The sequence below is a fragment of the Diadema setosum genome, chromosome 4 (assembly GCF_964275005.1).
Source record: "Diadema setosum chromosome 4, eeDiaSeto1, whole genome shotgun sequence".
Lineage (NCBI taxonomy): Eukaryota > Metazoa > Echinodermata > Echinoidea > Diadematoida > Diadematidae > Diadema > Diadema setosum.
In genome coordinates this window covers 29,943,549-29,970,887 of record NC_092688.1, presented here as the reverse complement: position 1 = coordinate 29,970,887, position 27,339 = coordinate 29,943,549, and the positions used below count along the sequence as shown (strand labels likewise).

At 37.3% G+C, this 27,339-nt stretch overlaps 2 protein-coding genes across 3 annotated transcripts in view; one reads left to right on the top strand and one right to left on the bottom strand.

Annotated features, from left to right (window-relative positions):
• The first annotated feature begins 61 nt into the window (after positions 1–61).
• On the top strand, positions 62–11,700 carry LOC140227998 (uncharacterized). Of its 2 annotated transcripts, none has more exons than XM_072308392.1 (5): positions 62–193; positions 3,277–5,401; positions 6,967–7,087; positions 9,641–9,710; positions 10,202–11,700. In XM_072308392.1, exons 2-5 carry the CDS (start codon positions 3,286–3,288, stop codon positions 10,256–10,258), a joined length of 2,364 nt encoding a protein of 787 aa, XP_072164493.1. In that variant the 5' UTR covers positions 62–193; positions 3,277–3,285; the 3' UTR covers positions 10,259–11,700. The 2 variants fall into 2 exon arrangements, with proteins under 2 accessions (XP_072164493.1, XP_072164492.1); XM_072308391.1 differs by having other exon boundaries at positions 6,964–7,087; positions 10,202–11,695.
• An 8,704-nt stretch (positions 11,701–20,404) lies between these two features.
• Positions 20,405–27,339, bottom strand: part of LOC140228001 (uncharacterized) — a 39,201-nt gene continuing 32,266 nt past the window's right edge. Inside the window, exons 19-21 of the mRNA XM_072308397.1 lie at positions 25,551–25,706; positions 24,210–24,413; positions 20,405–23,580 (exon numbers count right to left, since the gene is read on the bottom strand). Of these exons, the coding sequence (XP_072164498.1) occupies positions 23,536–23,580; positions 24,210–24,413; positions 25,551–25,706 (405 nt within the window). The 3' untranslated portion in view covers positions 20,405–23,535. The remainder of the gene's footprint in view (positions 23,581–24,209; positions 24,414–25,550; positions 25,707–27,339) is intronic.

The window sequence follows — 27,339 nt, the reverse complement described above, 5'->3', positions numbered from 1 at the left end:
TCATATCGACACACTGATCCGGCCGCGCCGCGGTACCCACTAACTGAACTCCACTGGCGCATCCACCACCACACATTGTGCATTTCTACATCTTCTGGCCTAGCGAGAACCGAGCGGCCGAGATACTACCTGAATTTCTGCCAAAGAAAAATGACTCTGTTTTGGATGTGAACTGTGCGTTTTGCCGTTATTGGTGAGTGCACTTACTCACTTTCAGTACAAGTACAACGTAGGTATTTGATATCTATCGTTTTCCCGTGTACCGCTAATCGCGCTATCCTAGTTCATGAGTTGTGCTACAGTGCGTACACCCTGTCTCTGTATTAAACAGAAACACATTCTAATAACGGTAGTCTAGGCAAGGAGGTTGGTGAAGAGATGGAGTAACAATATAATAACTATACAAACAGCCACAAACAGACTTACCCAGCCAGTTCTGCAATTCAGCTCATCAGGGGGAGGGCAGGGGGATGTTTCACGATGAATTTAAGTCGAACTTAACATTTATTACCACTTGATTTTAAGATTGACCACAAATTATGGTGCGTATGCCACTGGTTTCCCTGTTCAATTTTATTCGCCTAATCACCACCCTCTTCAAAATCAAATTATTAACGTTTACCGGTACGTATCTTGTATTATCAATGGCTAAATTACATGAAAAAAGTCTCCAAAATCTTCATTCTGATCAGAAAGTTGGGCATACTCGTGAAATAGGCCCCACCACTGCGTGTCCGTACTAATAATTACGGCGGCTCGCCTATTTATACTCGTAAATTCAGCCCCACCGTGTGGCGTTCATCGGTAGGTAAGCACAGAGGTGGGGCTTCCTTCCACAGTGACAGTATGTAAATACTCGTGAATGCGGCCCCACCAAACGGCGTTTACGCGAAATTGATACAGCGGTGGGGCCGATTTCCACAGCATAGCATCTTTCGTCCTCTCTTTCTTCTCGGAGATGTCCCCTAACGGCCAATTTAACCATAAATACGACCCTATCTAACCCTAAACCCTAACCCTAACCCTAGCTAACCGACCTACCCTTGCTTGCTAACGCACGGGTGCACGCGCACTGTGGTGGGGCCTATTTTACGATTTTTCCGAAAGTTGAGCAACATTGAAGACACACAGCATTAATTTTTAGCCAATCTTAGATTTTAAGATCAACTAGGCTTCATTGTGAAACAGGCCCCACTTCTGACTTCTAATCTGGCACGCTTAACACTTTAATAGACAATGTTATAGTCTTTACCAAAGAGCGTAGAAGTGCACGCATGCAGTGCGCCAGGAGGGTTTGAGTTTGTGTATGTTTGGAGATCAGTTGACAAGGAGGTTCGAATTGTACACTAGCCCTGAATTTTTTTTTTATTTATTTTTTTTTTTTCAACCCATTGAGGACTAGTCCCAAGTACATACTCGGGCAGGTGTCTATGGGAAATGTGTGTTATAAATAGCAAAATCAGCCCATCCTCAGGGGGTTAATATTTTGTACAAAATGTCATCAGTGCAGTAGTCATTAATTTTACATCACTGAAATTTTATGATATTCTAGTCTAGACCCTACTCACATCATGAAAAAATGCTCAAGTTTATAGTGGAATTACAAGTTCAGAGATTAATGCGAAATTTTGTAGTTATCAATGTGAAATGCAGTCAATGTCATTTGTTTTAGTCGTGCACTAAAAAAAGGGCCCGCACCTCACCATCCCATGCCCCAATAGACAAAGCACATGAGCATAGTGAGTGTACGTACAGTCGTCATTTATGCATGGTGGCAGTGTTACTGTTAGGGCCCCTGGCGAGGTGCAGGTACCTCTATCTAATATACATCATACTTGTATGTTCAAAGCATTGTGAAATTGGTACTTGTACTCTTTAATGCTAGTCTTTAACTAGTCTTTAATTTATAGGTAAGATTTTAGGTAAGATTTTCTTTGTGGTTGATGTTCTCAATTATACAAGGTTGTAGTAAAAGTGTTGCACCTAAGGATGTAATAAACTTGTTAAGAAAGGATGTAAGTTAAGAATCAGTATTCTAAAACCATAGATCATCTTCTGTCATACATTCAACAGTGCAGTGATATCTCTCAACAAAATCTGTGGGTTACAGTCATGATCGTGATGGTGATTTAATTCTGCATCCTCCTCATCTGTTTTTTTGGTACTGTAGGGCCTACAATGTACATACTTGAAATCTCCCAGTATTTCTTTGATCCAAGACTTGGTACCAATGGTAAAAACTTATCACTCCTCTCAGAAAAATCTTATGGATTTGTAGTGACATTCTTCTGGTAATAGAAAACTTAGCCTTGTATGGTTGTACAACAAAATTACCCAAAATGTGATTTAAAGTGCCTGATAGAGTTGAGTTCCCAACATATAAAGCCTTTTGCTTTGGGTACCAGTAGATGATATTTGAAGAAAAAATTAGGAAAATGAAGTGCTTGTACAAACCTCTCGTGTGGAAGACTTTCTCACTTGAAAAGAATAACACTTTTTACATCAATGCAATCACGTGCCCAAAGATATGCAACTTGAGTTGAGTTCCCAACATAAACATGTAAAGCCTTTTGCTTTGCGTACCAGTAGATGATATTTGAGGAAAAAATTAGGAAAATGAAGTGCTTGTACAAAGCTCTCGTGTGGAAGACTTTCTCACTTGAAAAGAATAACACTTTTTACATCAATGCAATCACGTGCCCAAAGATATGCAACTTGTAATGCATGTATACCAATATGCAGTTACTTTGTATCAACGTTTCAAGTGACCCTGAATTATAAACAATGGAAACAAAACAAATCTAGATATGACACCACCTGCATAATCCTTGCTTTTATTCTAAGAAGCTCCATTGAATGTTGGTAATTTTTTTTTCCACTGCAGCATTAAGAAATCTTTCAGGTGCTGTCTCTGACATTGCTCATTACAGCTCTGTGTCTCATTGTGTCGTTTTTCTCATTTGACCTGTATTTGCTTATGGGCAGAATGTAATATCAAACTGGCTTATTTTCATTGCTTTATTGTCTAATTTTTGCTAAACGTATTCATTTATGGTCTCATTTTAGTCAAGTTCTTCAATCTGATAACTGTTTATTTGCTTTTTTTGTAGTTGATAATTTCTTACATTTAAGATCCATGTTTGTACATACACTTTTCGAATGCAGTAAAGAATCATTACAATTTAACAACACAAAAATCAAAACTAACTTGTCAAATTGCTGATATAATCAAGCACAGTTTGTTTACACTGTATTCTGCTTTTCTATTTCAACAAGTCATTGACCATGGGGCGCCATAGAAGCAGGACAAGGAGCAGGTCCCCCAAAACAAGTCATAGGAAAGCAGAGAGAGAGCGGGAGGGCTGGAAGGACAGCCGCAGGGAGAAGGAGAGCTACAAGGACAGCCACAGGGAGAGGGACAGCCACAAGGACAGCCGCAGGGAGAAGGAAAGAGACAGAGACCACAGAGACTCCGGAGCTTCATATGTTAGGAGGAAGACGTCAAGAGAGAAGGATGGTGGTGAACGACAACACCATTCTTCAGGAGAGCATCGCTCATCAAGCAGGAGTGACAGAGACAGGAGGAAGGAGAAGGAAGGTGGAAATAAACAGGAAGAGAAATATTTGGAGCCAAGGGACAAGGAGAAGAGACATAGGAAGGCTTCCTCTGAGGAGGACCATTCCAGGTCTCGTTCACGTGATAAAGAGAAAGAGCAGAAATCCCAGCCAAAGTCACGAAATAATTCCCTCCAGAACTCTAGCAGTGTAAAGAAAGAGCCCAAACTGCAGAAAGAGAAACCGCTGAGCCCCTCTGTCTTTAAAAGAAAGACTTACTCCAGCTCTAGTGAGTCTGATAGTGATTTTGCATCTAATGATGATAATAAAGCAGGCCTCCCAAAAGCTTATGCACGTGCCTCAAATGATGAGATGACAGATGGTGAAAGTGAGGGAGATGAGGATTCATTCAGAGACTCCTCGTCTTCACAAAGATCTTCTTCACCGGAGGAAAAAATTCCCAGAGCATATGCAGCTTTTGAGAATGACAGTGACACAGTGACTGAACTAAAGGAAAAGGAAATATCACGTCTCGCAAAGGGCAAGCAGTATGTGATACCGTCCTCAGAAGACAGCGATTCTTCAGTGGAGTCTCCTCGTGCCAAGCTGCCAAAGGCGTATGCTTCATCCTCTGTCCGTCAAAAAGCACCAAGTGAGCAGATTCCTAATAAGAGGCCTTCTAGAGACTTACAAAGAGATGATAGGAGGAAAGAATCCACACGTAGAAGGTCAACCTCCGTGTCAAGCAATGATGAATGGCACCGGCAAACAAAAAGCAGAAAGGATGAGAGTCGGGGGAGCAAAGATCGCCATCGAAGTGGATCGCGAAGCAGTGTTGATAGGCATAGATCGAGTACTTCAAATCAGAGTAGCAGAGATATGTCGCGCAAACATTCAGGTGAAAGAGAGCCCAGATCTCACCAAAGTTCCTCTGAAAAGAAACGGCAAGAAAGCAGAGAACACTCATCATCATACACATCAAGTGAAAAAAGGAAAAGGGGCAATACACAGCCTTATTCAGATTCACGTAGGTCCACCGAATCATCATCTCAGAGGCACGTGGAGAGTGGAAAAAATTCTGACTCACGTGACAAGCACTCTTCTTCAAAATCCACAAATGAGCGTAGCCGTAGTAGGGATACCTTGAGCAGACATTCTAATTCTAGGAACAATCATAACCTTGAAAAGCACAAAAAGTATTCTGATGAGCCTGTGCATAATGAATCAAACTCAAAAACTCATAATTCGGATGTGTCCAGGACTGACTTTGAGAAGACTATCAAGTCTTCCAGTGGAAGGAGTAGAAGTGAAGGGGCAAATGCAACGAGGCCAAAAGAACTCTTAAAGCACAAGCAGAAATCTGTGAGTGAGAGTGATTCTGACAACAGAGAGAAACATAAATCCAGCAAACACAATGATGCTGAATCATCTCATAAGCAAAAGGACAAATCAAATTCTAAAGTGAAGGGCAAAAAAATTGAATCTTCCAAAGAAAATCAGCTGAAGAAAGCTAAGAAGAGGAAATCCTCATGGTCTTCTGAGTCAGGAGCTTCAGAAAGTGACATTTCTTTAGATTCAACTCCGCGAAAGAAGCCAAAGAAAAAACAGGAGGACAAAAGCACTGAAAAGACTGTGGTCAAAGAAAAGAAGAAAAAAAAGCACAAAAAGGAAAAGAAAAAGATCAAGAAAGATGAAAGTAAGAAAAAAGTAAAGAAAGGTAAGGAGAAAGAAAAGAAGAAGAAAAAGGCAGGTCGAGGGAATAGAGACAATGATCAAGAAGAGACAGATGAGAAAAAGCCAGCAAATTTGACTGGGATTCAGAAGAAACTCATGGAAATGGCTCAAGGTGAGAATACAGTGGACTCCCATTATAACGAAGTCCTCAGGACTGGCAGTTTTCTTTTGTTATGTCGAAATTTGGTTATAAGTGAACAAATAAACAATAAGAACACATAGAGTGGATAATTTTGCAGCCTGAATTTTAACTTCGTTGTAACCGGAATTTTGTTAGAACTGTGTTTGTTTTAACGGGAGTGCACTGTAATGATAAACTCTTGATTTATGAATCATTTGATAACAATGTTTAATCATCATTTGACAGATTTGACTGTTCTGACAAATAGAATGAATAGATAGTTGAATGAGTGCTCAGTAATAGTTCGTTTAAGAGTTTGATACATCGTTTGTTTTGTTATCAAAGGGTGCATTTGAGTGCTCTGAAGCAAACCAAAGCGAACTGAACCAAAGCATACTGTACTGAACTGTGTCAAATTTGGAGTGTAAAGCTTACTGTCCTCATGAGTTCTTTTTAGAGGGGGTCACACATTTTGTAGCAAGAGGGTCATTCACCTGGCGTGCTTAAACTACTTACAGATGTCCTGAACAAAGAGAATAATAACTATTTGCATTATGACATTTGTGCATGTTACACACATTCTTCACATGCGAACCTACAGAGTATGCTTTTAGTACCCTTTTGGAGCACATTGGGCAGTGGTCCACTTTTGGCTTGGTCCAGTACGGTACGATACACTGTATGAGTGTTCGAGCACTCCTCTGGCGCAGGTACAGTAGGTTCAGTTCGCTTTAGGAGAGTGCTCCATTGCACCCAAAATCATATTTCTTTAATCTTCATGAGATGTTTCTCACCTCCAATATCTAATGTGCCAAAACTTGTTGAGGTTTTGTTAAAGGGACTGTACAGTACTGGTTGAGGTGGGGATTCATGTTTTGAACATTCTTAGGTGAGATAGTGAGAAACATCTCATGAAATATGAAAGAGCATGTAATTTTAAAAAGGATTCAACGTTTATTTGATGAAAATTGGTGTTCAAATGGCTGAGATATCCAAAAAAAGTGATAATAATAAAAGGCGACATGCCCCACCTTTATTAGGATCTCTTTGTTTCACCTTGTTTTTGGATATCTCAGCCATTTCAAAACCGATTTTCATCAAATAAACTTTTGATACCCCTTAGAATTGCATAATCTTTGACATCTCTTAGAGTGCTTTCTGAATATCTCGCAAAACGTTAAAAGCAAAATTCTCACCTCGACCAGAACTGTACATACCCTTTGAAGTAATGAGAAAATGTTTAGCCAGGAAGTTTTATTGCAGCTTTTTGGTAGATTTTCAAGTCTGCTCTGTGACTGCTTGATTGGAGAAATGCAAACTTCTGAAAGTGAAATGACATGACATAAAAACTGTTCATAGGAAAGAGATTAAAGAATGCACCTCCAACTTCTGTCCTTATATTTGTGCTGTTTAAACAAGATTGTGAGTCCGGTTAGCACACATTAAACATTACTTTGCACCAAAGTGTCATTTATCGGAATGCAGCAATGACAAATCAGTGCCATGTGACTATGTCTTTACAAACGCCCTCCATAAAATGTTCTACTTCATAGCAGGTAAGGCAGCCAAGGGTGAGGGTGTGTCTCGTCGCAACATGACTCCAATGACCAAGGAGCAGTATGAGAAGGAGCAGAGCAAAGTCAGACGCGTGTATGACCCTGACACTGGGCGCAACAGGTAAGTGTCTATTTGCTTGTGACAAGGACAGAAAATTTTGTGATTAATTTGATGCATTGAAGTACTGTAAATAATATGTAGAATATGTGTTCTAACTCTGAAAAATGAAGGTTTCTTGAAGAGAAATTTTGATAGTTGACAGTTTATTGACAGAGTTTGTATTTGATATCCAAATAGCAATTTATATGTGAACATTTTGTTCCAAATCAACCTGAAATTTGTTATATTCCACCTGATATCTTTTATCCAGAATAACTTGGTCCTCATCTACTGTGAATCACATTTTTTTTTCACATGCGTTTTGTTGTTGAGCATGACTCTTGATATTTGTGTGATAGAAAATAGACAAAAATAGTTCAGTGGATGCGTTCTTTACACTTGTTCTGGTAGGGTTACTCTTTCTATATCTGGAATAGAGCCCCAGGTGAGTATCCACAACGTGACGACTCAGATTATAAAGCCAGCCTGACACTGTCGTATCCAAATGGCTAAAAAAAAAGCTTCAATTTTCACAAATTTTCACCCATTAGTAGATAGTGATTCAAAAGACAGTCAGGACTGAAATGCTAAGTCGCTGTAAGCACAGTTGACTTCTGCAAGGGATTTATCTAGCACTTCTAAACTTCTAAACTTGTTATCACATACTTTTTATGAAGAATTAGTATGTTCTGAAAGAATAGTAGGTATGCTGATACAAGTAGAACTCGTACAAGGCACTCTGAAAAGCAATTAAGAATAAAACTAAATATTTCCTGTAGTTTGGCTTTTAAAGAATTTGCTGGTAAGGTGGTGTAATTCTGAAATAGCTAATTTGATATGATTACACAAAATGCCCCCTCATAGAATTGAAGACTTTGTATGTTACCTATAAGGCATCTGTAAGTAAGAAATTGACTCGTGGCTATAGTCACTTAGGGGTTTGCTATTAGTGTACTGGTATTGTCACTGGGGGCAACATAGTGAATTTCCTGTGATGGCAACTTCCAGCAGTTGGCTTTCAGTTGAAAGGTACACCTGTCTGACATTAATGCAAGACTGAAAAATACTTTAGAGAGCTAACCATAAAAAAGTATATATATAATATGTATATATATATATATATATATATATATATGTATATATATATATATATATATGTATATATATATATATATATATATATATATATATATATATCCCTAGTTGGCACCTTAGGGAGACATATTGGGGGGAAGTGTCTTCATTAGGGAGACAACTGGTCATTAAGGAGACAATTTTCGTGTCTCCATTGCGTAAACTGCCATTGAACATGTAATAATAAATTTGCATATAAAACAAATGGAAATGTCTTCCAAATGACCCATCTAGGAGTATATATATATATATATATATATATATATATATATGGGCCGTGACGCGAGAAAAGGGCCCTTAGGGCATTATTATACCGAAAATGAGTTTTCACCTCCATAGTGTAGAAGAAACTCTGACGTATTTGGATATGCAAACCTTTGTCTGAAATTCCACTCCTAAATGCTCCAATTACATCATTCAAAACAGCATGTTTTGTCCAAATTCTGTCACTTTTTGATGCGTCTATGCATTTCCGCTTAGTTAGCTCGTTGATATTTTTTGCGCGTATTGCTTTGTTAGACTTCCGCGCCGTTTTCTGGTGTTTGCGCGCAGCGGCGCTAAGGGCCCTTTTCTCGCGTCACGGCCCATATATATATATATATATATATATATATATATATATATATATATATATATATATATATATATATATATATATATGTATATATATATATATATATATATATAAGCAAGTAGACTCTGAAAGAAACCAAAGTTGTATTCCCTATAATTACATACTTCTTTTCATGCGTTTAATATTTGCATCACTTGGGGGAGTGCTAGCATGGCTGGATGTGGAACTACATGTAGTTCTCATTATATATTATGAAATGACTTCACTTGACCTTTAGTGTATTAGCCAATCAAAAGAAAAAAAAAGAAAAAAGAAGAAGTTGAAGAAGAAGAAAAAAGAAGGATTTGAAGGAAATATCCTCTTATGGGAAAATTTGTTCATTTGATTGTGATCTGAATTTGTTCATACCTTGTTTTGTATTGGAGTGATACTTGCTAATTGGTGTCATATTTGATTTCTTGATTTTTTTTTTTCTGTACAAGTGGGACTGTATTGAACTAAAATTGCATTGATGAAATATTATGAGTACAGTAATGATAATATACAGCTGCATTGTGTGTTTCCAGGAATTTAACCACGGGAAGCAGTTAAAAGCACAGTGCAAATAATTCTGTATTTGCAAGTAGTCAGTGGTACTTTGTAGAGTGCATGTAATACTGACACACAGAGCTAGCACACTAGAAGGAGCTTGGGAACAAGATGGCAATGATTGAAAGGGAGCTGGACAATATGAAATGTTTTCTGATCCTGACAATTACCACTAAAATAAAACAACGAACCAGGAAGATTGCAAGTGTGCATATTTTTGGTGCTCACAACCCATATTTAGCTGTTACTCCAATGTGATATCCTTTATTGTCTTTTAGGTTGGTGAGAGGAAGTGGGGAGATCATTGAAGAAATCGTCAGCAGGGACAGACACCGAGAAATCAACAGAGTAAGTCTGCAGTCACATTGATTTGATGGGCTTGAAAAGTAATACCTTGGCAGCCAGCCCTGTGAAGATTGTTTTTGGTGTGGAAATAATATGTTGAATTTCAACTAAAACCAGGAGTGAGCTAAGATTAAAACTTAGTGCATTCCTTTACTGTCACATCATTTTTGTCTCCAATACTTCCAAATTTTAAAAATATCACAAAATGAAAGGTTCTGTGTCTCAAGCAAATGTTAAATCTGATTACACTAATGCACTGTTGTGTTACAAGTGATTGGTTCAAACTTGCAGAAAACATGCTGGTCATGTTACCAAGTGTTCAAGGTGACTTGTATGAAGTCAAACTTTCACCAGCAAAAAGATGAACGATGGGAGTTTTAAAGACAATTAGGGTAGGCTCTTTTCTGAGGTTAGGCAATATGTGCAATTGTGCATTTAGTTTGATAGTGTTTGTATCAATTGTCATCCAATATGTATCAAATTCTCGGTCACAGGCAGCGACACGTCATGATGGTGCATCATTCTCAAGGAGCTTAGGTCTCTACAAATAACACCAGCAGTTATGTCATCCAAGACTGTTCCAGCCCTGTTTGCAGTGCTCACGTGTTGCATTGCAGTATCTGCCAAAAACATGTCCAATCTGTGCCAAGTTGTGTGCCCTCCGGAAAACTACTGGTCCTTCATCTGTTGGCCTTAACTTTGTGAGTTGGACCGTCAGCAAAAGAGTCCATACAGTTATGCAGCCAAAGGACGCAGAATATCCAATTCTGCTTTCTTTGTGTTTCTTATGACATTCACTGTGTTAACCTACATCTGTAAATTGAAAAACCTGTATTGGTAACCCATCAACAGGTTTGTGGGTATAATTTGTTATCATAGACGTAGAGGAATTCCTGCTGTGGTAATGGTATGCATTTAGATCATATGTTGCTGTTTCAAATATGCCAGTACAAATCACCAAAGGGTCATATTGTATAAAAAAAAGAAAAAGGGTTTGGCTGAATATGCTGTATCTTCTCCAACACAGAGAAATTAGGTTTATATTTTTGTAGATTTTCAGTTTTCTTCTATGCTTTGAATTTGATGCCCTTTCTAATCTGTTTAAATCTATCCTACCATGGCACATTTATTCTCGGTGTTTCTTACCCCGTTTTCTCTTTTGCCTCATGGTCTCATTCCCTTTCCTGCCCATTGTTTATCTCTGTCATGTTCTTGAGCTAATGTCCACTTTAAGGGAAAAATCTCCCGTGATCTGAGCCTCGTATATATATATCTTGAACTCTGAAATATCTTTGTTTTTATCCTAAGTGTGTCGTTACATGTAAGCTTTTTTTTTTCTTTTAATTGTAGAGTATCTGACCTAACCCAAGTTTCACAAGATCTAATTACCATGATTAGATTAAGCCACAGTGGAATTACTTCCACGCAGATTATTGCCTAATTGAAGACATGTGGAGAAGAGCTGTACATTCTTCCTTTGATATATTACCAACACACTGAAGGCAATTTGTACCAAATATGAATATAAGAAAGCAAGGTAACCAGATTAATTTGAAATTCTGAGGAGAATATCATAAATGAACTCATATAAATTAAGAAATTGTTTTCTATTTGTACATACTTTACAGTGTGATTTTAGGCAAGATGCTGGAAATTTATCAAGTCATGGAGGATATCTCTTTTTTTTTTTTTTCAAGTCAGCCACCAGATCCTGTAAATGGGACCATTGGGCTAAGGAAATTTTTGTTGGTCTCTTTTTGCTTAAAAAAAGAACAACACATGCCACGAAATGTCCACAGCATGGCTAATTCTTTGAAGAGAAAACAAGGAAATAACTAAATGGCATTTACAAAATTATTGATCATATGGAGGTACAAACTGTTGTTCCCCTCCATGATTATATTAATTGTATGCACAATTTTTGTCTGTGCATTTTTGCTGCTTACTACATGTAGGCCTACTGCTAAAACAGGAGATCCTCGGTATTAAGAATAGTGAAGCATTCACCACACACATACAAATGTACTACACTTTCATCATGTGTGCAAACGTATAGCACCATGGTTATAATTGGATGCATGCAGGGCCACTGATATATCGCTCTGTTACATAAATTACAGAGTGTCAACCCAGCAAAAGATTGCTCAGATGTGATCATTTGTGGTCATTAGCAATTTTTCAGATGAAAGTAGTTGTGATATATATTTAGGAGTACTTAGTATGTCTGTCATATAGCAAAAAAAAAAAACAATGAAAGTCCTTGAAAGTCCTTGCCTGGTCATACTTTTTTAAAGAAGCACACCCCAAAACCTGTCTTATTTTCTCTTTGAAATAACTAAACTGCCACATAGAGAAAACAGAACTTATGTGTGAGACCTTTCTCTTTGTATTCATATTATTTTGTATCAGTCAAAGTTACTTCACACTGTTATTTATTATCAGTCCAGTTTGATTCCGCTTGTTAGCTGCAGATCCAGCTATATTTTCTTAGTATCGGCATGTATTTGTCTGAGTTCAGTTTACAGGCAATATAGGCCTACACACAAAACCCCCAAATATTTGTTTGTCCATAAGAAAGAAAAAAGTCCTGGAAATGCCAGAAATGTAAGTAATTGGGCAGAAAATAAAAGACAGGTATATCACCACTCGGCAATTTGCAACGCATGAAAAAATAATTTTGTGTACATGTATAATGCTTGTGTATGCATTTGTTGTATACTGCATGGAATTATTGTAAGTGGTGAAAACAAAGTGTATAGTATCATCCATAGGAACCAGTGAAAAAGTAGTTGGCTGTAGGATGACTGGAATTTGCAATGATTTTACATGTGTTCTGTACATTATATGTGACTTGCTGATTTAATTCATGCTGCTGAAAGTCCTGGATGGCATACTTCTCTTGTTTACCTATGAAAGAAATACTATAGCATTAAGCAATCCAGGTAGTGTGTCATCGATATGTTCCTGTTGTATGTTCTGATGATTACAAATAATTTTCCTTTTTATCACCAAAGCAGTGAATACTGCTCTGGATTCAAAGTGTTTTTAAAGATGCAGAAGTGTATTGTTTGAATTGTGTTTGCAATTTAGGCATGATGGACGACTTTGTATACTTGCTTGTGACAACAGTGACAACATTTATCATAGTACACTGTATACTGCTCTGCACATGCTGTATTCAACCTGGTGTCAAAAGTTTAAATGGCAGTCATTCAGCATTGACATAATGTATAAGCTGTTATTTTTTGCATACAGATATTTTCGCAAATGAGGAGATCATAGACATATTTGTGAGATATAGTTTTCGCGAATTGACACCAACGCTAACATTAATGCACTATTACCCAAGGACCTTGAGACATATTCATGTGTTGTAAAATTCACGATCCAACTGTGATTCGCGAAATTTGCGAAGATTACACCCTCACGAAAATAACACCTTATACAGTAGAAGTGTTTATTCTTTGACTCACATTGCCTTGTAATTGAATTGTAAAACATTTGAACATGAAAAACAAAATTATGGTAAAATCAGCACTACCAAATGGTGATTTTCTTTGTAAATCAAGCCATAGAACAGACTGCATGCTTTGATTCTTTGTCCTACCCAGTAATTCAAAGAAAAGGAAGGTATGCAAGTCCATGCAAATGGTCTTGCATGGCCAGTTAAATGGCCATTTAAATGGCCATTTAAACAGTCAATGGTTTGTGTGCCAATATCATGTCTTGGGTGAATCATGACAGATTGAGTTTAGACAAGAACTAAAAAACGCAGATTGTATGTGTGTCTTTTTAAAAATTGTTATAAATACGGCTGTATAGTGATCATACAGATAAAGATGTACCATGTTATTGTTCATGGTCTTTGCATGGTAGAACACAGCTCTTGGCAGTCTAATGCTATTCCCACCAGTGACCAAGGACTCACCCCAAAATACCAGTGTCTAGAGAATTCACCTAAATTTGTTTCATTACATTGTACTCTTTTGTGTGTGTGTGTGTGTGTGTACAACAAAGTACACATCATGTACAACAAAAATGTTGCTAAAAAGAGAAGAATTCTGATAAAGTTCAGGTACCAATTTATATAATGCCCTTTGCCCTTACATCTGACACTTGCATGTGATTGTAAATAGAGACATGTCAATGAGATGTGCATGTCTTCTTTCACACCATGTACTTCATGATTTTAGAGCATGTCACCTTGAATATTTGTTTAGGTACCATTATTTGTGACATGATGTCCCATCATAAGTCCATGTTGTGGATCATGTTTTTTCCCCCCAGGATTTTGTTACTCCTCAACAACAACAACAACAACAACAACAACAAAAACAAAAGTTATATTTAGTAGACACACATGCATGTGAGATTCATTGACTTTTTATTTAATCTCTTCATCTTGAAATCATATGAAAACTTAATTGATGTAAAATGCTTGCTTCTCAGTCATTTCTGTCGCTACCTTTTAACATACCTGTTTGCTTCCTTCTTCCTTTCTTACACATTCTGCAGTCTCTCTCTCCATTCTTCCCTCACATCCTGTCTCTTTTTCCTGCTTTTTGCTATTGAAAGCTTGATATTTCTGTTTTAGTTTAGTCTGCGTACACGCAAAGAAAGGCCACTTTCTTGTTAACAATTAGCTGTATATACTGAAATGTATTCACTTTTTCTATTCCACTGTATATAGTCTATACACATTGTGAATACTTGCAAAAAAATTCAAGAAAACGTGCACTTTGAAGAATAATTTTGTTTGTACAAATTTTGTAGGAAAAATAATGAAAAAAAAAATCTGATACGGTACCACCAAATATATATCTAATCATACTATTAGTGGTATGACTTAAGAACGTTGCAAAAGTTAAAACACTGTTTGTTTTACACATTATGGAGTTTGTCATTCAGGTGCCGCTGAAAATTCTTGTTTTCTTTATTTGAGGAAAATTATCTCTCTGCACATTGCAGAATTCTTACAACTCCTCTTATACGTGCAGTAATAGATATGCTTTCAGATATAAGATGCAAAATATGGGTTTGTCAGTATCAGTGATTTAGTAGATCTGATCAGGTGAAATGTGAAACATTTTGTCACATTTGTCCGTGTGCAGAGTATTTTACATGCTTACTCCAGTCAATGAAAAAAAAAAACAAATAACTGATATTTTACAACAGGCCCAACAATGTGTGGTGTCTTTGAATAAGAAGTCTTTGTGTGCTGCTCCAGTTATCTGCATGTAGGTATGTTGTACAAGCTGGAGGATAAGGACCATCCATGTGAAATGGTGTGCTTCTTGTCAGTTTATGACATAGAAATACTGACTTCCCCCTGAGCAGACCCTGCTTTGTGAAGACCCAGTAGAGTGGGGGTACCATGTAATGGGAAGGCTGGCCCAGCTCGGATATACAATATTCAAGAATCCCTGTAACAAATTGTATGCAGATTTATAACTGATCTCTTTATAAGTACACACACACACACAGCCAAAGAATCTAAACAGGAGTTGACTGTTACTGATGAGCGTATGCTTCAATGCACATATTTGCTGACATGTTACTGATGGACGCTTATCCTAGTTTCATGTTTCCCCATACTACCAGGTCTTTGATTTATGTTTAGTTTCTGTTAACTGCAGTGTACATGTAGTCAACATTTCAAGTAGAAAAAACTCTGGTCTGTAAGGATGCAGTGAGGTAATGGTGTTCAGATTCTTCATCTCTCTCTTTTGCACAGGAGGACACTGAGACATGAATTTAACAACAGTATTAAAGTACAGCTGTACAAGTGTATGATACAAAGTATATACAGTACACAGATGAAGTGATATTCTGGTGTTTCTTTGAGCCTTGTCAAATGTGGACTTGAAATAGAAGAAATAGAATTTTTCTAACCTACCAATACATAGAGACAGGAAAAAGAAACAAACTTGGTTGTACAATTGCAAGAACCAGTTTTCTCCATAGCAGAGATCTCTGTTCACTTACATTTTTCTAAACCTTTGAAAAGTATGTAAAGTAATAACCCGTTTGTGGCCGGACCATGCAAGTAAATCTCCCTGTGTATGTATTGGCTTAGGTCTTGCCATTTTTGCTCAGCCCATTCCAATCATGTAATTAGTGTTGTTTTGGTTTGATTGCCTTCTGTTATGTTTCATATGATATCACACTTCTTAGTTTGCGAAGTTTCTGTGATACAGCAGCACAAGGCTTTTAAAACTTTTTTGTTTGTAGGAAATAAAATGTACATTTGGAATGTGTACAAAGTGTTTTGGGAAAAAAAAAATTGTCATGAGTGATTATTAGAATACACATACTCTTGTATTTTCTTTTTCATCTTGTGCGATGGTTTTCATATTATATCTTGCTTCCAGTCACACACACACACACACACACACACACACACACACATATACAAACACACACACTGGCCATGAGATGACAAAACAACATATCTACATGCAAACTCGAGTTTATAAGTTTTGCAAACGTACAGCTGTTTTGTTTTTGTTTAATACGTCATATCTTACCCTAAAAGGACCAACAGTAAAAAAAAAAAAAAAAAAAATGTATTGAATGCAAATTGATTCAATAAACTCCTTATTTTAGAATAATTTGCATAAATTAAAACCTACGTTGTTTTACCACATAAAACTTACCAAGCTATTGCTACAGCAAAACAATGGAAGTCTCGATCAATAGTGCAAGTACATGTCCCATGCCACTGAATGCATGGTTCTGCATGCTGCAAACGGTCACGCACCCTAATACTGTGTAAACATTTATATGGCAAAGCAACATATTGTGTGTAGATATGTTGTTTTGCCAAGTTCTTAACCGATGAGAGTTAAGAAAGGGCAAGCGCGTATCGACACATTGTTTTGCCAACAAAATTCTAACATTTCCCACGGGAAGGGGGCGTCATATCTCAATAATGGGATGTGTTCTGATTTCACAATTTTGTTAAGTGTTAGATTACACTAAATCAAACTGAAATACATCTGTATGTATGTGACTAAGTCAATTTCCGTAAATTTTCGACATATCTGAACACTTGTATGTAGTATCGCCATCTCTCAGCCGAAACACACACACACACATATCTATATACAAACATAATGAAATGTAGTCTCTACATTGGTAAAGTAAAGGTTTCTCTCACAGAAGTAACTATGTGGGATTTGATGCAAGCTTTGAATAATATGACATTTATTACTTGTACTGGGGAAATCTGATACTATAAAAACTGATATTAACATTTTTTGAATGTTACTACGGAATTTCCACAGCCAAGATTTTCCTTTCATACAAATCAATGTACAATGCTACTTCTATAACAAGAATAACTGCTGTAATGATCTGAATAGTGTTACTCCCAAACAACTAAAAGATAGAGGTTAATGAACCTGTAATGGTAACAACTGAAAAAAAAAAAATCCATTTCCATTTCCCACATAACCATAAAGAAGTTAGAATATCAAATTTTGCCTAAATTTGTAACCTTACTTTAGCAAGTCTTGGCACAAAGCGTAACATGTTGACCAACTGCTAAACAAGTGGTTCATAAAGCACACGTACCATGTAACTTGCTAAGTCCTATACCACAACATATTATTCTGGAGTCTGGGTGCCCTACATTTACTTCATGTCATAGCTTTCATTTCCACAGATTGCAGCAGCCATTTCAGTAGCAGTCATTTTTGAAATAATACACAGTGTCTCAATTACACTTGGATGCTCACAACACATACTATAGACAACAAACCCCAGAATGCCTACTAGGTACATAAGCTTTTCTCCCATTGAAGCAGAGCTCCCATACAATTAGATCAAGTGGTGGCTGGTATTGGCCCCTGCATAACACCCCACATGACACCCAGTATGTGCATATGGACAAAGATTGCCCAAATACTCATCCCATTGATGTCCACACATGCAGAACATACAGAAACAGCGGTAAAGATGACAAAGCAGTCTCATTGTTTGAGCAAACGCATCACTGGTACAAAACTTCATCCATTTGATTCATATAACAACCCTTTGCAGAGTTCACAGTACATATTAAGTGACAATGTCTCTGATCCTGCCAATGCTGAGAAATAGGCTGCACTCTTATTTAACTTAAATAGGTTCTTGTTACACCATTTAAGGGGGACAACACATATACATGCAATGCATGCAACTGAGTGACAACATATTTTATGTTTTCATTTTTGTTTTTAAATTATCTCATTCTTTTTCCGTCTGCCACAAGCACATGTCCACACACACACATTACACATACTCAAATGCATACTGAATGAGTATGTGGACAGCATGCGGTGAAGGTGACTCCACATTTGCAATGAGGTGCATGTATGAGTGGAAGCTAAGGGCGCTTCATATAACTGCCTGCACAATGTCCTACTGGCTAACAGACAGCAAATGTTTAGACTATGCAATCCACAGAATCTATCTGAAATTGGATGAAAAATAACCCTTTTGGAAAAGAAATTAAATCCATATAATTGCCTTGAAGGATTCAGCTTTCTTTTTCAATGCACTGATAAGAATTAATGGAAGTGGTTCAGTCAGAACAAGTCCTGATAAAGTGGTTTGTGGTTCAGATAAACTCTTTATTTGCCATGTTCACATGTCCGACTCGGTGGACAGCGAGCCAAGTTCACATATTGTGCTCAAACGCACAAACCCGCACATGAAACTGATCGATAAATCGCCAAACGCCACAGTACAATGAAAGCATTTCTCGATCGTGATTCCATTCCTGTCATAGGCAGCTTGCATTTTATGTGGTGACTATCAAGCCGTGTTCCCTACTGGATCTGCAAGTAAATTCAAAGTTTCTGTCACTGTTTTGTGTGCGAACAGGATCATGCCTCTACAATTATGGGGCTGCTGGTCATTATTTGAAAGAAAAACAATCAAAGATTTGTCATACAATTTATATCAAAGCAAAGGTATGCATTTTCTCTACAACTTCACTCATATTATGTCGAGCGTAACAAAAATCTATAAAAGTTGCATTGATTTGAGAAACAAAATGTTTTCCCAAAGCATGCTTACATTGCTGTCTCAGAATAATGTGACACACATGAGGTTTACACTGTGGCACATACAGAGATAAGAGATGAAATAACACAATTGTTACACTGAATTTTGTTGCATTTTACCATTCAGGTAGTGCTTCCGCTAAAGTGGGTCTGCGTTATCGGGTAAGCACTGTACCTGACTGATAAACACATGAAGACAGGTGAACATCAGATTCATGGGAAGTGTTTACTCAAATCCTACCTAATTAGCAGAAGTACCTCATTATCTGGTAAATAGGTGGAGAAAATTGTATATACAGCAATAAAAGACACATTTTAAAATGGTGACCTTTAGAATCATAAGGGCAGGTACAGAGCGTGTGTGCACAACAACATATAGGCAACAGCCACGTATTGTAAGATATAACAAATATGCCAATGTACATATGTACAAATTAAAAAAAAAAATAATACAAAATAAATCGGTTCAATTGACATTATAGCACTGATTTGAATACAAGGTAATAGCCAATCATGTACTACATATAGCATTTGGACTTTCAAAAAGCTGTACATGAAGAAGTATTCTTCATTCATCCTTCTTCAGCATGGTGAACAGACAGACAATTGTCCAAAGCTCTGTATCCCTGGAGCTAGTTATCAACATGGTCCTGTCACCCTTTGATCCTTAGTCTTTGAGCGGAGCTTGGCCTGTGCTCAGCAGTGCATTTTCCTGCGAGAAGAATTCATATTAACTGCAGTGTACATGTAGTCAACTCTGGTCTGTAAGGATGCAGTGAGGTAATGGTATTCAGATTCTTCATCTCTCTCTTTTGCACGGGAGGACACTGAGACATGAATTTAACAACAGTATTATAGTACAGCTGTACAAGTGTATGATACAAAGTATATACAGTACACAGATGAAGTGATATTCTGGTGTTTCTTTGAGCCTTGTCAAATGTGGACTTGAAATACAAGAAATAGAATTTTCCTAACCTACCAATACATAGAGACAGGAAAAAGAAACAAACTTGGTTGTACAATTGCAAGAACCAGTTTTCTCCATAGCAGAGATCTCTGTTCACTTACATTTTTCTAAACCTTTGAAAAGTATGTAAAGTAATAACCCGTTTGTGGCCGGACCATGCAAGTAAATCTCCCTGTGTATGTATTGGCTTAGGTCTTGCCATTTTTGCTCAGCCCATTCCAATCATGTAATTAGTGTTGTTTTGGTTTGATTGCCTTCTGTTATGTTTCATATGATATCACACTTCTTAGTTTGCGAAGTTTCTGTGATACAGCAGCACAAGGCTTTTAAAACTTTTGTTTGTAGGAAATAAAATGTACATTTGGAATGTGTACAAAGTGTTTTGGGAAAAAAAAATTGTCATGAGTGATTATTAGAATACACATACTCTTGTATTTTCTTTTTCATCTTGTGCGATGGTTTTCACATTATATCTTGCTTCCAGTCACACACACACACACACACACACACACACACACAAACACACACACTGGCCATGAGATGACAAAACAACATATCTACATGCAAACTCGAGTTTATAAGTTTTGCAAACGTACAGCTGTTTTGTTTTTGTTTAATACATCATATCTTACCCTAAAAGGACCAACAGTACAAAAAAAAAAATGTATTGAATGCAAATTGATTCAATAAACTCCTTATTTTAGAATAATTTGCGTAAATTAAAACCTACGTTGTTTTACCACATAAAACTTACCAAGCTATTGCTACAGCAAAACAATGGAAGTCTCGATCAATAGTGCAAGTACATGTCCCATGCCACTGAATGCATGGTTCTGCATGCTGCAAACGGTCACGCACCCTAATACTGTGTAAACATTTATATGGCAAAGCAACATATTGTGTGTAGATATGTTGTTTTGCCAAGTTCTTAACCGATGAGAGTTAAGAAAGGGCAAGCGCGTATCTACACATTGTTTTGCCAACAAAATTCTAACATTTCCCACGGGAAGGAGGCGTCATATCTCAATAATGGGATGTGTTCTGATTTCACAATTTTGTTAAGTGTTAGATTACACTAAATCAAACTGAAATACATCTGTATGTATGTGACTAAGTCAATTTCCGTAAATTTTCGACATACCTGAACACTTGTATGTAGTTTTGCCATCTCTCAGCTGAAACACACACACACACACATATCTATATACAAACATAATGAAATGTAGTCTCTACATTGGTAAAGTAAAGGTTTCTCTCACAGAAGTAACTATGTGGGATTTGATGTAAGCTTTGAATAATATGACATTTATTACTTGTACTGGGGAAATCTGATACTATAAAAACTGATATTAACATTTTTTTAATGTTACTACGAAATTTCCACAACCAAGATTTTCCTTTCATACAAATCAATGTACAATGCTACTTCTATAACAAGAATAACTGCTGTAATGATCTGAATAGTGTTACTCCCAAACAACTAAAAGATAGAGGTTAATGAACCTGTAATGGTAACAACTGAAAAAAAAAAATCAATTTCCATTTCCCACATGACCATAAAGAAGTTAGAATATCAAATTTTGCCTAAATTTGTAACCTTACTTTAGCAAGTCTTGGCACAAAGCGTAACATGTTGACCAACTGCTAAACAAGTGGTTCATAAAGCACACGTACCATGTAACTTGCTAAGTCCTATACCACAACATATTATTCTGGAGTCTGGGTGCCCTACATTTACTTCATGTCATAGCTTTCATTTGCACAGATTGCAGCAGCCATTTCAGTAGCAGTCATTTTTGAAATAATACACAGTGTCTCAATTACACTTGGATGCTCACAACACATACTATAGACAACAAACCCCAGAATGCCTACTAGGTACATAAGCTTTTCTCCCATTGAAGCAGAGCTCCCATACAATTAGATCAAGTGGTGGCTGGTATTGGCCCCTGCATAACACCCCACATGACACCCAGTATGTGCATATGGACAAAGATTGCCCAAATACTCATCCCATTGATGTCCACACATGCAGAACATACAGAAACAGCGGTAAAGATGACAAAGCAGTCTCATTGTTTGAGCAAACGCATCACTGGTACAAAACTTCATCCATTTGATTCATATAACAACCCTTTGCAGAGTTCACAGTACATATTAAGTGACAATGTCTCTGATCCTGCCAATGCTGAGAAATAGGCTGCACTCTTATTTAACTTAAATAGGTTCTTGTTACACCATTTAAGGGGGACAACACATATACATGCAATGCATGCAACTGAGTGACAACATATTTTATGTTTTCATTTTTGTTTTTAAATTATCTCATTCTTTTTCCGTCTGCCACAAGCACATGTCCACACACACACATTACACATACTCAAATGCATACTGAATGAGTATGTGGACAGCATGCGGTGAAGGTGACTCCACATTTGCAATGAGGTGCATGTATGAGTGGAAGCTAAGGGCGCTTCATATAACTGCCTGCACAATGTCCTACTGGCTAACAGACAGCAAATGTTTAGACTATGCAATCCACAGAATCTATCTGAAATTGGATGAAAAATAACCCTTTTGGAAAAGAAATTAAATCCATATAATTGCCTTGAAGGATTCAGCTTTCTTTTTCAATGCACTGATAAGAATTAATGGAAGTGGTTCAGTCAGAACAAGTCCTGATAAAGTGGTTTGTGGTTCAGATAAACTCTTTATTTGCCATGTTCACATGTCCGACTCGGTGGACAGCGAGCCAAGTTCACATATTGTGCTCAAACGCACAAACCCGCACATGAAACTGATCGATAAATCGCCAAACGCCACAGTACAATGAAAGCATTTCTCGATCGTGATTCCATTCCTGTCATAGGCAGCTTGCATTTTATGTGGTGACTATCAAGCCGTGTTCCCTACTGGATCTGCAAGTAAATTCAAAGTTTCTGTCACTGTTTTGTGTGCGAACAGGATCATGCCTCTACAATTATGGGGCTGCTGGTCATTATTTGAAAGAAAAACAATCAAAGATTTGTCATACAATTTATATCAAAGCAAAGGTATGCATTTTCTCTACAACTTCACTCATATTATGTCGAGCGTAACAAAAATCTATAAAAGTTGCATTGATTTGAGAAACAAAATGTTTTCCCAAAGCATGCTTACATTGCTGTCTCAGAATAATGTGACACACATGAGGTTTACACTGTGGCACATACAGAGATAAGAGATGAAATAACACAATTGTTACACTGAATTTTGTTGCATTTTACCATTCAGGTAGTGCTTCCGCTAAAGTGGGTCTGCGTTATCGGGTAAGCACTGTACCTGACTGATAAACACATGAAGACAGGTGAACATCAGATTCATGGGAAGTGTTTACTCAAATCCTACCTAATTAGCAGAAGTACCTCATTATCTGGTAAATAGGTGGAGAAAATTGTATACAGCAATAAAAGACACATTTTAAAATGGTGACCTTTAGAATCATAAGGGCAGGTACAGAGCGTGTGTGCACAACAACATATAGGCAACAGCCACGTATTGTAAGATATAACAAATATGCCAATGTACATATGTACAAATTAAAAAAAAAAATAATACAAAATAAATCGGTTCAATTGACATTATAGCACTGATTTGAATACAAGGTAATAGCCAATCATGTACTACATATAGCATTTGGACTTTCAAAAAGCTGTACATGAAGAAGTATTCTTCATTCATCCTTCTTCAGCATGGTGAACAGACAGACAATTGTCCAAAGCTCTGTATCCCTGGAGCTAGTTATCAACATGGTCCTGTCACCCTTTGATCCTTAGTCTTTGAGCGGAGCTTGGCCTGTGCTCAGCAGTGCATTTTCCTGCGAGAAGAATTCATATTATCAGCTATTTTAACAGATGTTTTAGTGATAGGATATGAAGTGTTATTCATATGCACATTAATTCGCATTTTATTGATTTTTTTTTTCTTCTTCTTCAAATTTTCAAAATCCAGAATAACACACTATAACTTATATTTCAAGACCACATCAAAGCTGCTTTGGCCTTTTTTCCCCCAACACATAGCATAAAGCATGACTCAATCATAGTTGAGGAGCAAACAGAAGTTTCCTTAGGAATGCAAAATTTGCATTTTTCATGGAATTTCACTAGTTCATTTTTGTGCACATGATCATCTTAAAATATCAAACCATTAATTGTTTTTCACTATACATGACTATCAAATGTTTCTTGTATATTTTCTTCCCATTAACAACGTGCCAGTAAAACAGTTGAGACGACGTGCATAAACAACAATAAGAATTATGCCAATCTTTTTGGAGAAAGAACACACAATTTGACACTATTTTAAAGAAAACTGGATGAAATTATAATCTTGATATGAGAATCTCTTCATACATTGTTGTACATTAATAGGGAAAGGATGTTAAATTTCCCAGCATCTTTCTGTTTCATGTTTTGCCATTGTTGTCTGTCATTCTTTCCTTACCATAAGATCTGTAACAGCGTCCTGTATTTTTTCCTCAAAGTTCTGTTTCTCAGCTTGGTACTTTTGACCCTGTGTTCCCTCACTCTGGACCACAGAAGGAAGGCTTTGGAGAATGATTTCATTCAGTAGCCGTCCAGCCTTCTTCTGAGCGATGCTTGAGAACTTCTTGTAATCACCAGCAATGTTCAACAAATGATCCCTCCTCTGAAACATGTCAATGAAGAGAGAATATGGTGGTTAATTGGAAATACTTGTATTATTGGCATTGTGCATATATTTTGAGTAAGAGATCAGCAAATATTTGAATGAGAAAGCATGCATGGAGCATTGTAAATATGTGTACCAGTACTCATCTAACCATAAGAGAGCACTTGAGAAAGCTTTCCTTTGTGTGTGTGATAGGCAAATACCATGAAGATCAATTAGTCCATTTCTTCTGTTGTGACACCAGCTTCTGCATGTGCAAATGTTGAAATTTACCATGTGAAGATATTCACAAGTTTGTGATTTTGGTACAATACCATGCCCCCTCTCTAATATCTGTCTTAGTCTATTCATCTGTCATTCTTTCTGGTTCTTTGGGCCTATAGATGGCTTCCACAAAACAACTGCTCCCCAGCTTGATATATGTCATTGTCAGAGATTTTATTTTTTTATTTTTTTTTTTTGTTTGTTCTTATGAGAGAGGAAATCAGTCTTCATGCCCTAATAAGAAAAGTGGGCAACAGAAAGAAGAAAAAGATGATTGTGAAGTATATGTACAATGATTCTAATAGCTAATAAACAGGTGTGAGAAATGTCTGCTCAGTTACAAATAAAATATCATTAAGGAAACAGGACAATAATAAGCAGGTCTGCAATTATGACTATTACTGGGTACAACAAGGTGTAATAACACTTGATACTGGTATTTGTAAAACAGGAGCTGGAAAAAATCTATCATCAATAAGATATGCACTTCAACTGTAATATTCATAATGCTCACATAAAGCAAAACCAGCATGGAAAACCATTACTCAGAACATTTTGGTCACTATTCATTATCATCACAAGGTATTACACACAAAATAACAAATTCCCGCACATCCTCTTGCCCTTGCATACCCAACATGTCCGAGTGCTGATCCTATACTGTGTAGATATTGTAGACCATGTAGTAAGAAAAGCAAATGAAAAGAAGAAAGTTACTAAAACCTGGAGAAAATTTTGTGATGGGAAGATTAGCTGTAAATGTCATCAATGTGCTACCTCTGAGTGGCTGTATTTCTGTTGTCATGACTTTACATACAAGCTAAGAGAGAGAGAGAGAGAGAGAGAGAGAGAGAAGTTGTTATTACTTACTGGAAGGGGTATTGTCTGGCCAGTGTAGAAGTGAGCATCCCAGATAGAGGCAATGGCAGATGGGTGACTGGAATGAACCTTGATGGACTTTTGTTGCAGTGAGGACTGGATCCAGGACTCCAGGCTGGTAGAATCACTCAAGCCTTTTAAGGAAGACTGGTTGAGATACAATGATGGCGTCAGAATTATTGTTGTTCATATACAAAAATCACACCTTGCAGATAACATGAATCAATGTGACTACACTTTCAGTCTTACCCTGTCAGTTCATTCTAAATCTACTCCCATCTCCTCAGAGTGACCCTGCTCCTATTCTGTTTTTTTTTTTTAATGCTAATGCCTGTGCATATATATGTTGCCCTTTTCGTTGTTTTTTTTTTTTTCATGTGCTCCATTTTTGGAGAGTTTTTCATGACCTTGACTTTGATTTATTTCTGCTGTATCCCCTGAAGAATCCAAATTGTTCATATTTATGTGGCAAAAAAGCTGCTGAAAACTGCTTATCCAATAAAGGCGAGCCAAAGGGGTAAAATGGAGTCAAAAGGGGCCTGAGCTTTCGATCCTAGCAGAATCTTCGTCAGAGGCAAAATGGTCATTTTGCCTCTGACGAAGATTCTGCTAGGATCGAAAGCTCAGGCCCCTTTTGACTCTTGTTTATATTTAGACAAAAAAAAATCAAGATGTTCTTCACTCAAAGCCTTGTTTTTCACATACACTGTGCCTGGCCCATGCAGTCACGTCACACAGCCAAAAAGAGTCGCGTAAACGCATGAATCATGCAAGAAATTCGAGCCTTACGCGATACAAGCGCAATTTGCGCATTTCATGAGTGTGTCTGAACCTTCGTAGTTGTCTACCGATGTGCGCCGGATCGGCGCTTTACTCGATTCCAGGTTTTGGGCAGCTCAAAACTCGGCTTCGCGTAAGAGTTTACGTAGTATTGTGCTGTTCTACGTAATTTTTGCATAGTTTGTGTAGTTCTTACGCGGACAACGAAATACAACGAGACGCGGCACGAAATACGAGTGAAATATCAGTGATCGTTCACGAAAATGTTGCCGCTATCGTGTTCATGTGCGAATCATGTGCGATTCATACTCAGTTCATTAGTGATAATGCGCAGATTATGTGTGGTTTTCCGTGGACCTCAGTCGTCATGCACAAACATGTATTCGCCCTATTTGGGGCCTTTTGCGTGCCTATGCGCTGAAACTGCGTGGTTTGTAAGTGATTTTTGTGTGATCTTTGCATAGTTCTTGCGCAATTGATCGGTGATTTTCATCGCATAAATCAGCAAAAATTCTCGATGGACAAGCACGCACAACCAAATTTCTTGCGTGATTCATGTGTTTACGTGCCTTTTGGGCTGTGTGACTGAGCCCCTATTGGTAACATGTGTCTTCCTCTACAAAACCTCCTTTTATTCTTTGAATTACTCCATTACAATGTGATTTGTCCATCAAAACGTTTCGTATGATCTACTGCATGGATCTTGTATGAATGCAATAGGCAAATTGAATGATAAACAAAATGAAATGAACATCACTAACAACTGATGAGTGCTCAGCTGGTTGCGCACAGGCTAGAATGACTGCAGGGCTGCCAACTCTCAAGCAATTCACCCAATTCTAGCTGTCTCATTCTGCTAAGCGAATTCTCATGCTGAACCCCAAAAAGAGAAAATTTAAAACAAATTGTCTCCACAATATATTCCAAACATTAAATATGTCGGATCTACAAAACAGAGAGTTTCAAGATTTTCTCTTTTTTTTTTTCACTTGAATCAATC

What these genes read in the sequence shown, in the direction of transcription:
- LOC140227998 (XM_072308391.1), top strand. Translation starts at nt 3,286, where the DNA reads ATGGGGCGCCATAGAAGCAGGACAAGGAGCAGGTCCCCCAAAACAAGT. An exon ending in ACTCATGGAAATGGCTCAAG is followed by an intron (nt 5,402 to 6,963) that starts GTGAGAATACAG and finishes TCTACTTCATAG; the next exon opens with CAGGTAAGGCAGCCAAGGGT. An exon ending in GACACCGAGAAATCAACAGA is followed by an intron (nt 9,711 to 10,201) that starts GTAAGTCTGCAG and finishes TCTCGGTCACAG; the next exon opens with GCAGCGACACGTCATGATGG.